This window comes from Hemibagrus wyckioides, linkage group LG27 (genome assembly GCF_019097595.1).
Source record: "Hemibagrus wyckioides isolate EC202008001 linkage group LG27, SWU_Hwy_1.0, whole genome shotgun sequence".
In the NCBI taxonomy this organism is placed as follows: Eukaryota; Metazoa; Chordata; class Actinopteri; order Siluriformes; family Bagridae; genus Hemibagrus; species Hemibagrus wyckioides.
Genome location: NC_080736.1, coordinates 14,674,291 through 14,684,266, shown reverse-complemented (window position 1 = coordinate 14,684,266; position 9,976 = coordinate 14,674,291). Strand labels below are relative to the sequence as shown.

Here is a 9,976-nt window from a genome sequence, read left to right as displayed (position 1 = left end):
AGAAAGAAAGAAATGCTAAATTATTCTAAAAAGGACCTTCTAAATTCTTTTCAGTGGACTTCTTAAATGGTTCTATATAAAGAACCGTTCCATATATGAAGCAAGTGATAGAGCCAGTTTGAGGTTCTATTAAAAACCATTCCTCCTAAGAGTGTAGAATGGCATATTATGAGTATGAATGGAAACATTTTCCAGAAGTGAAAGCAGAACGCATATTAATTATAAAGATCTGTATGTGCATAAAGAACACACATAAGTCTTTCATTTCCTTAAGGAGCCATTTATTCACATTTAAACCAGATATTTACTGTATTTCACTGATACAAAAGTCAGTGCATTGAAGAAGTTTTTGTTTGTAACCCTTAAGCCACATAATAAGCAGAACAGCTCTGTTTACACCCACAGAAAAGCTACTCAAACACATTAACAGATGAAACTCTGCTGCTAGGACACAGCAGCTGCAGCAGATCCAGCTCAGGCACCAACACTGTGACCGATTACCTCTGAAATTGACAGCAACAGGTAGCTACACCTTGATCAGATTATCCTGTGAGCGCTGCTTGTCACCTAAACGTGAATTTGACGTCTGTACAAATGGATACGCCTCTGAAAAAAAATCACTTCCTGTTTGTTCGTTCTGTAGTAGCACACTTGAACACAGTTTTACTGCACCGAATAATTTACAGCATTTAAATAACACAGACAACCAAAATAACAGGCTTATGTAAGCTGGGTTCATTAACATAATGTATTAAGACACCAAGACACCAATACAAGTCAGCGTCGAAATCCAAAAGAATGCAAATAAAAATACATTTGAAACGTAAACACTTTCACCAATAGTTAGCGGTTTTCTACAGGGCCACAAATGGAAAGCGTTCAAGTGTCTGGATGTACTAGTGTTCAAACTGAAGCAGATGTGAAGTTCTTCCTAAAACAACAGCGACTTTTCAGGAAAATTGATTCGTTCGAACACAGTGTGATAAAATGTTGGCTGAAGAGCTTTCCAGCTCTCAGACCACTGCGTCTGCTCACTATATTTTGGATGAGTGTAGAACGTAAAGTGTAACGACTATTCAAGAGTACAGTAGAGTTGAAGAGTACAGTAGAGTAGCAATAATGAGAAGACTGACCAATCATGAGCAACTAAAAAATGAATAAAGTGCTAAAGACCTCAGCACACTCACACTGAGCCCTCATGACAGCCGTGATTGCCATTAATGAGGCTGAAGCTGGCGACAGTGTGATTCTGCGTGCTTTTCAGTGAACTCATGCGTGTGTTGCCACGCGTCATATTTTTCATGTGCAGCGGCAGAGGAGGGCAGCAGCAGCAGATGTGTTTGTTGAACTGCTTCTGGAAACTTTTGCTCAGCAGGTAGAGAGCGAAAGGGTTGACACACGAGTTGGTGAAGGCCAGGATGCGGGCAGCCACGCTGGTGATAAAGTGCAGAGTGGATGTGTCCACCTCAGAGTAGTGGTACGAGCGATACAGGTAGATGACGTGGCTGGGGAGCCAGCAGATAGCAAAGAGACCCACAAACACCAACACCATCTTAGCCAGACGCTTCCTTGACTCCATCTGAGGGAACAACAAGCATCATCGGTTAAAAGATTTCAAATCAATGTTCTAGGAGTCTTATAAACTTTCTCAAAATGTTTGCAGAATCCCATATCCTGTGGTAGACAAATTTTATTTCAATTATTATGACATCAGAAGTTAATTCTCTGGGCTGGCAATCAAAAGATTTCAAGCTACCATTGTTGTGTCTCTTGACCTTTATTAGCAGAAATCAATTGTAAGTTGCTTTGCCAACTGAATCAATTTAAACGTATTTGTAAAATGTCGTTTGAAAGACAAGACTGCTCATTGCGAACAACGCATCAATCCATGATGTCACATTATCACACAGAAAAAAAAACTTCTTGAATTCAAATGTGTACATCAACTCTGTGTGATTGAACTGAGTAACATTATCACTACATCCAACATTTTCGTATATCCATTATTATTTGATGACGCATTTTCAAAAATACTACACGAACCAAACACACATTATTCAATCCAGTCATCAGAAGCTTAAATAAACTAAATTTAATACAAACAATGAAATCAGGTAATATTTTTATGTAAACTATACACAACATTAAATCTTAAATCTTAACAAAATCTCTTAAATCTGACTAAACAATATGAATAAAATCTTTCTTATTCATATCCATCCATTTTCTATACCCACTTAATTCCTAATTAGGGCCACTGGGATCTGCTGGAACCTATTCCAGCACACACTGGGCAAAAGGCAAGGGTACACCCTGGACAGGTTGCCAGTCCATCACAGGGCCACACATATAGACAGACAACCACACACACACTCACTCACTCCTATGGGCAATTTAGAATTACCAATCAACCTAATGAACATGTTTTTGGACTGTGGGAGGAAACCGGAGTACCCGGCGTGAACCCACACAGGCACGGGGAGAACATGAAAACTCCACACAGAAAGGCCCCTGCCTGTTTGAACCCGGGATTCGAACACAGGACCCTCTTATTCATATCTATGTCCTATTTTAGCTTCTTCAAACTCCAATTCTGGGCAGCAGAAAAGCTAAAATTAAATTTGTGCAAGATATATTGTTTATTTAACACACTAAAGAAAGTGAAGTGAAAGAATTTCAGATTATGGATGTGAAAGAAAAGTCAATTCAGGGAAATAAATGGCCAATAGACCCCTTGGCATACAATAGTGTCCTTTAGTAGAGACAGACATTCCTGTTATTTTATTATTATATTTTATTGGATATGGCCCTGGCTGATTTTTGACACCATCACTAGACTTTCATCACCATAGAAATTAATCCACGGACAAACCATGGATGTCTACTGCGGTCATCTTTTCTCTAATAACTACAGCATATTGTCCATCTCATAATATTTAATGCCTTTTAACTCCACTTTAAAATGAGTCATTTGACATTTCATTACCCCCCCCCATTCACGCTCATTATTACTTCATGCATTATTAATCAGGATTGTATCAATTACTGATAGGAAAGTTATTTAAACCCATTGTTCACATATCCAAAATAGTCTTTTCACGCCACTCATCAGGGTGGGCTTACGCCCAAAGTGTACACAAAGACTAGAATATTCATACACGGGCTGCTTAATAACGTAGTTCTATTCATTACAAGCATATCAGCAGCATTGTAATTAGACTTGTGTCCCTTTTCACCCTCTTTTTTTGTTTTAAATCTCAATTCATAAATGATGTCATTTAATATAATAATATGTCTCGGGTCATTTATAATTATAACTCACAGCACACAGTGTATAATTAATAAATAATTATAACTTACAGCACACTGCTGTATTTATATTAATAAATATTTAAAATGAAAAATTACAGGGTTTTTTTACATCTCTATACCCTCAAGTCACCTTCATAGGCTCATTCATACAGTCTGCATTGCCATCCTGAAGCTTGGTGAGACAGTTCATCTCCAAAACGTGTTCAAAAAACCACTTCATATGTGTTTCAAAATAAGCTTGTTTGACCAAAATGCTGGCACAAATCTTCACTCAGAAAGCACAAAACACACACTGACCTAAAAAAAACACTAACACCAGGGAGCATTCTAGAAGATTTGAGTGCTTTGAAATTGTAATGATTTTTCCACATACATCAGCATTTTATTAAAATAACACTAATGCATGTCTTGTACTTCAATATCCTTTATTTTTTCTATATCACTATAGAAATAAGTCATCCTCCCTCTCTCTAACACTCATCTTTCTCCATCAACCTTCATCCACATTTCCAGACGAAATCATTCCCAAGTAGTTTCTACTGAAAGATTAGTAAGTAGGCTTTCAACTCCAATTAGCTGTGTTGATATGACTCTTACTTTATTTTATTGTAAATATTCTGCTAAGGTTTTAATATATGGTTTGTGATGAACTGCACGACATTCGCCATCATTCTGTTTTGAATATGTTTTTAACAAATTTAAAAGCAGTGTGTTAGAAATATAAAAGTTGTGCAGGTGAAGGAGTTTGAATGATAAAAGAATTGGATTTTTGAAGATTGTTAAATGTATTTTGTATGAAAGCAAAGGAAATTATTTAAAGTATTGTCTGTGGAGGCTTTGATTTGATTTGATTCATTTTCTTTCACATCACTTCTGGCAATAGCTTTATTGCAAAACAAATCCACTACATGTCACCTACAACCACTGAATACATTTTAAAAGCATTTCGTTATTTTAGAGGAAAAAAACTAGCATGATTGACAGGGTGCAGTTTTCTCTCTATTTACAGAGGAAATGTCTCCGGTATCAGCGACTTGTAACAAGTTTTCCCACCGTGGGAGAATCTTTAAAGACAAGATATTTTGTTCTTTGGAGTTTTATCTGTGTTTGGAGTTTTATCTGTGTTATCAGTCTCAAGAGGAAATAAATAAGAGAGGCTGGTGAGGGAATGACTGCATAGAGATGATATCACATAAGCAATAACAAGACCTCTGAATTAAATGTAATTTTAAATCATTGAAGAGCTTGTGTTCATTTTTATGAATTAAAAGTCATAATTGTTGCCAATTTGCTGTGGTAGAAGAGCGATGAAATGATTCTGGACATGAAATAATCTAAATCACTGATTATTTTACTCTACATGTGTGTATTAATTAATTTATTTGTATTTATTTGTGTAATATTTGGCACTGAGCAAAAATACACACTTATTATTATGGCACTTAGTGTAAATCAATTTTTTAATGAAAAACGAAGAGATTTGTTGTTTATGTCATCAGGTGTTTCAGTTTTCTCCGAAATTGCTTTTGCATAACTACTGATTTAATTACTGGATGAATTCCTAGCTGTATCTCACCTGTCTCCTAATAGGCATCTTCTCCTCGACTGGCAGATTAATTGTGCTCCTAATCAGGCTCCTGGCGATGAAGAAGTAGTACACAGAAATGATGAAAAGAGGGATGACGTAGAATATAAGAAAAGAGGCCATGGAGTGGATTTTAGGGTGCAGGTCTCCTGTGTGAGGATACGGGGCACATGTTTGAAAGGTTTCATTGGTCTGTGTGATGTGAAAGGTATGCAGGTCAGAGAAAATGGCTTCGGGGATGGCCAGGACCATGGACAAGAGCCAAATAGCAGAAGCTTTTAAACAGATCTTAGCCGTAGCATGAGAGGTTGGGATATCCATGGGTTTCACAATGGCTTTATATCTGAAAGAGAAGAAGAATTTTACAGAATTTTACACCGACTTATGTATGTGTATTTGGAAATGCAAGTGTAATAAATACATAGTGCATACTTGATATAAATTATACATCATTTTTACATATAAGAAATAAAATTAAATACAAATCAATGGAGTTATATATAGATGTAAAAAATAGATTATAAGGAATTCCAAAGCAAAGGGAGTCCTAGCCTGTGTGAGCCGCTATTATAGTAATATAATTCTGGTGGTGATCTGTTATTTCTTAGTACTTGAATCTCTTTCAAGCCTCACAAAGAATCATTACTCAGTAGCCTGGAATAATGCTCTTGTAAGTGCTCATCTCACATCAGGGCAGAGCAGCCTTATGTTTCTATTATCAAGAGCATCTTCCCTGCTTCGAAATCTTTTAATTACACGCAGGAAACAATTCATAAGAGCGTGAAGGCTGTTACCTTTTAAGAATAACTGCTACTTTCATGGCTTCACTAATGTGACATTTTACCCTTGATTTATTAGGCTTTCAGGTTTATCAAGACTAAGTGCAAGACAAAGATTTTGTGCAAAACTTCCCATAATGATTAAACTACATTGAATAATGAATATGTGTCTAGTTAAGTGGTTATTATTAAAGCATTTATAATGCAAAATGGATATAAAATATCTTATTGTTAATTGTAATCTGTTAACATTTGCTCCAAACATCTGAATTTCCTGAAAACCACCATCAAATCATCCCTCAAGGTAAGGTGATAATGAGAGCACTTTCAATCAACCATGTAATTTTATGATGAGCAAAAACTGGCACCAATGCCATCATGCTGGGAAATTATTACCTAATCCTTGATATAGGTTTGTTTTTTTTTTGTTTTTTTATAGCAAGGCATCTGTTGCGTGTATATCCCGTCAATCTGTGATGTAAAAAATGAAACAAACATAAACCATATCAGAATTAAAAGGTATATAAATTAAATGAAAAACAATCAGAAACAGGAAACAGGGAGAAACAGGAAAAAAAATACATAACCTGCCTATGTACGTGTGCAGACCCTTTTATAATTAGTAATGGCTGTAATATAATGGCTGTATTCCGAATGAACAAATCACATTCAATCTCCTGTTAAAAAGTAATTATCATACACCTCTTATTAATAAAATGATAATGGATAACCCTAAATAAAGATCAGCTGTTTCTGTTAGATTTCCTTCACATCTTCTGGGTTTCATGTGATGCCTGAAGCCCTCCTTTGCTTACAAAGAATGTGTGATATCTCACTTGTTGAAAGGTCTCATCAGGAGAGGAGGATAAAGGAATTTTCAAAACATTAGATGGACCACGTAAGGCAGTAAAGGTCATCGTCATCAAATAGAGAAAATGTAGCAGCACAGTGATGTCTCCAAGAACAGAACGTCCCTCGAACATTTATAAAAGGATAAGGCAAAAATTTACTAGGGAGGATCCCAAGAGACCTACAGCAACATTAAAAAAGCTCAAACAAAAAAAAGAAGGAATATCCGACAAGTACTGATTACTCTCTGCATGTCTCTCATATTCTTCACATGTCTGGGACGGCTAGAGAGAAGCCTGCTCTCAGATGCAAGCACAGCAAAACCATGTGGCAAAATGTGTTATTGACTGATGAGTCCAGTTCCTAAAAGTATAATATTTCCATAATTTTAAAAGGTATATTAAGAACAGCAGACCCACAGTGCAGCATGGTGGTGCTTTTGAGCCAGAACTGGGGCTCATGAACAGTTACAAATACCAGTCACTTTTAGACCAAAACCTTCAGGTGTCTGCGAGTAAGCTGAAGATGAAAAGGAGCTGCACCTTTCAGTTCGACAATGACCCAAAGCACACATCCCAATCAACAATGTAATGACTTAACCCAAAGATCAATGTTTTTGAATGAGCTAGCCAGAGCTCAGACCAGAATCCATCTAAAAATCTGTGGTGTGACCTAAAGCAGGCTGTGCACAATAGATGCCCTTACAATATAATGAATGTAGAATGTTTTTGCAAGAAAGAGTTGGAAAATAATGCCAAAACGTCAAAATGTGGTATGCTGATAGACTCTTAACCAAAAAAGTGAGGGAGTGGAATAAAAATAAAAGGAGCTTCAACAAAATATTAGTTTAGGGGTGTGCATACTTATGCACCTCAGTCATTTTAGATTTTTCTATTGGGGCTATTTTATTATTATTATTATTATTATTTTTTATTTTTTTATTTTTTTTTTTTACAGAGGCTTAAAGATTCACTTTTGAATCCACTTGAAAAAAGAAATGAATAGTCACTACCAGAAAAAAAAATCAATAAGACTTTGAAATACAACACAATCTAGTCCAAAACTATACAATCAGACAATGCTCTAAAATGTGGGCATCTGTAAACACACGGCTAAATATTAATTCTAATGCTGGGCAGAAGAAGCCAAGCTTGACATTAGGCTTTTATTTCCATCATGTTGGGGGGAAGGATCATTTTGTTCCAGAAGACTTGGACCACACACATGGTCTGGACTATAACTCAGAGGACAATTTTCCAGTGCATAAATAGAGGTGGATATTTACACATATTGCTCACAGAATGGTGCCCTTTAATTAACAAACATTAGACAAGAGGTCATTATTAGTCTGATGTCAACGTGTACAGATTGACGAGTGAGATATACGACCATCTGTAAAACAGGGTTCTTGTGAAGATACCAAGAACCAAGATATTTCAGCCAAGAAAAAAATATGATTGGTGATTAATTTTTTTTTAACATAATTGTCCAAAACGTGGATGCAAATCAACACAGAACTAGTCAAAGGGACAGAAATCACTCTTATGCAATGATGAACTCATTTTCCCCCTTTTTGACCCCTTTTGAAAATCTCTGGTTTGAACTGAAGTCCTAGTGCACAAAATACAGAAAATGATATGTTATTTGTGTAAGAATAGTCCACTTTCCAACCTGACATTATAGAAAGGATGTGCAGTGAATGTTTTTATTCTCTCCTAGATATATAATCTAGGGATATTTTTATGTTTTGGGGGGTAGGGGTGCTACAAGACACAGCATTTCTATATGTGACTATATTTGCCTTTTGTATTTTATTTCTGTTCATGCATTCTGGAATTAATCTTAATAAATAATCTAAATTTTGTGTTATTGTAATAAACAATATGATTGATTAAAGTATAATAAATAATATAAAAAATATAATATATAATATAATATATAATATATAATAAATATAAATATATAATATATAATATATAATATATAATATATAATATATAATAAATAAAAAATATAACAAAAATAACCTTTCTTTCTTTCTTTCTTTCTTGGGATCCTTTTTTTTTTACCTTGAGCACAATTTACTGGTTATAATATATATAATGTAAATTTTAAAAACTTTCATACTCATTAGGCCTAATTTAAAGAATTTCAAGCATAGTCTATGTCAAATTTATTTTAGTATATCGTAGTAAACTTATATTTTCGTAGTAGTACTTATATACTTGTATAAATTTATGGTTATGCTGGACAAAAAAGAGCATATCAACCCCAGATCATTAATGCTGTCCCTTACCTGTCGGCTGCCAGAGCAGTGAGGGTGAATACCGACACTCCAACTGAAGTGAGTTGGATAAACGGGATGAGTTTGCATCCTGTTCTTCCGAAGAGCCATTCTTCGGCTAGGTACCGGCTGGCGTCCACTGGAGCGCACGTAACAAGCAGCAGCACATCTCCAAACGCAAGGCTGCACAGGAACAAGTTAGGGACGTTGCGCATGGACTTGACGGCGCAGAAGGTGCGAATGAGCGTCACGTTACCTACAAGACCCACTACGATGATCAGCGTGTACGCGGTGGCGATCGCGACTCCCACGCGCCACATCGATGCTTCGCGCGCGTCCGGAGAGCTCCGGCGCTCCCATGAGTCATTGGACGCGGACTTTTCCTCAGCGACGGAGGTAAACATTCCCTCTAAAGACATGGTACACCAGATGAGTCGAGTACTGCTTCAATAAGCTATTTAATCCTCTTGGTGATTTTTTTTTATTTCAGTTATTTCAGTTTTTCATGTCTACTTTACTTTGCGCATTTTTCAGTCTCTTCAAGGCACTTTTAAACTCGCAGAATTCCAAGGTCGAATGATAGAGGAAGAAACCCGACGCTTAATTTCGGGCTTTCTGTTCAGGTGCGTGTCATCCAGAGCGCATACTGTATCCGTGGAGCGCTTGTGTTTGGATATGTAAGGTTTATGTGAGCATGCGCGTCACACAGAGCCCCCAAGTACAGCTGTTCAGTCATTTACCACTGGGAAGTCTAAAGACATATTCTGACATTAAGCAAAGCATCCATATGCTTATTCCAGGATATATATGCACTGAAAACTGACAGCTGTCAGAACGAGGTGTACTTCTGTCTGCAACAATGTTTAGGTAGGTGGTATGTGTATGTTTCAAACTAACATCCACATGAATGCCAGGACACAAGGTTTTCCAGCAGAACATTGCCCAGAGCATCACACTGCACTCTGCTGGCTTACAGTTTTCCCTTTCTGGTGCCATCTCTTCCCTAGGTAATCATCAGACCCGGCCAACTACTTCCATTGCTCCAGGGTTATGTGCACTCTTTTGGCTCTAGGGTTAGCATTGGCACTGTGACTGGTCTGAGTCTACACAGCCTAATATACAATAATCTTTGATGCACTGTGTGTTCTGTGCTTCTACATTTCTATT

At 36.6% G+C, this 9,976-nt stretch overlaps 1 protein-coding gene across 1 annotated transcript; it reads right to left on the bottom strand.

The window, feature by feature from the left end:
- Positions 1-282: 282 nt before the first annotated feature.
- grpr (gastrin-releasing peptide receptor) lies at positions 283-9,458 on the bottom strand. Its single transcript, XM_058382134.1, has 3 exons — positions 8,822-9,458; positions 4,889-5,240; positions 283-1,579 (listed from the first exon to the last, which is right to left on the bottom strand). The coding sequence occupies exons 1-3, from the start codon at positions 9,226-9,228 to the stop codon at positions 1,184-1,186; spliced, it is 1,155 nt and encodes a 384-aa protein (XP_058238117.1). The 5' UTR covers positions 9,229-9,458; the 3' UTR covers positions 283-1,183.
- Positions 9,459-9,976: the final 518 nt, after the last annotated feature.

Excerpts from the sequence above, each read along its gene's own strand:
- grpr (XM_058382134.1), bottom strand. The coding sequence starts at position 9,228 with ATGTCTTTAGAGGGAATGTTTACCTCCGTCGCTGAGGAAAAGTCCGCG. Across the intron at positions 5,241-8,821 it reads ACTGCTCTGGCAGCCGACAG|ATATAAAGCCATTGTGAAAC; the intron begins GTAAGGGACAGC and ends CTTCTCTTTCAG. Across the intron at positions 1,580-4,888 it reads AGATGCCTATTAGGAGACAG|ATGGAGTCAAGGAAGCGTCT; the intron begins GTGAGATACAGC and ends TTGTTCCCTCAG.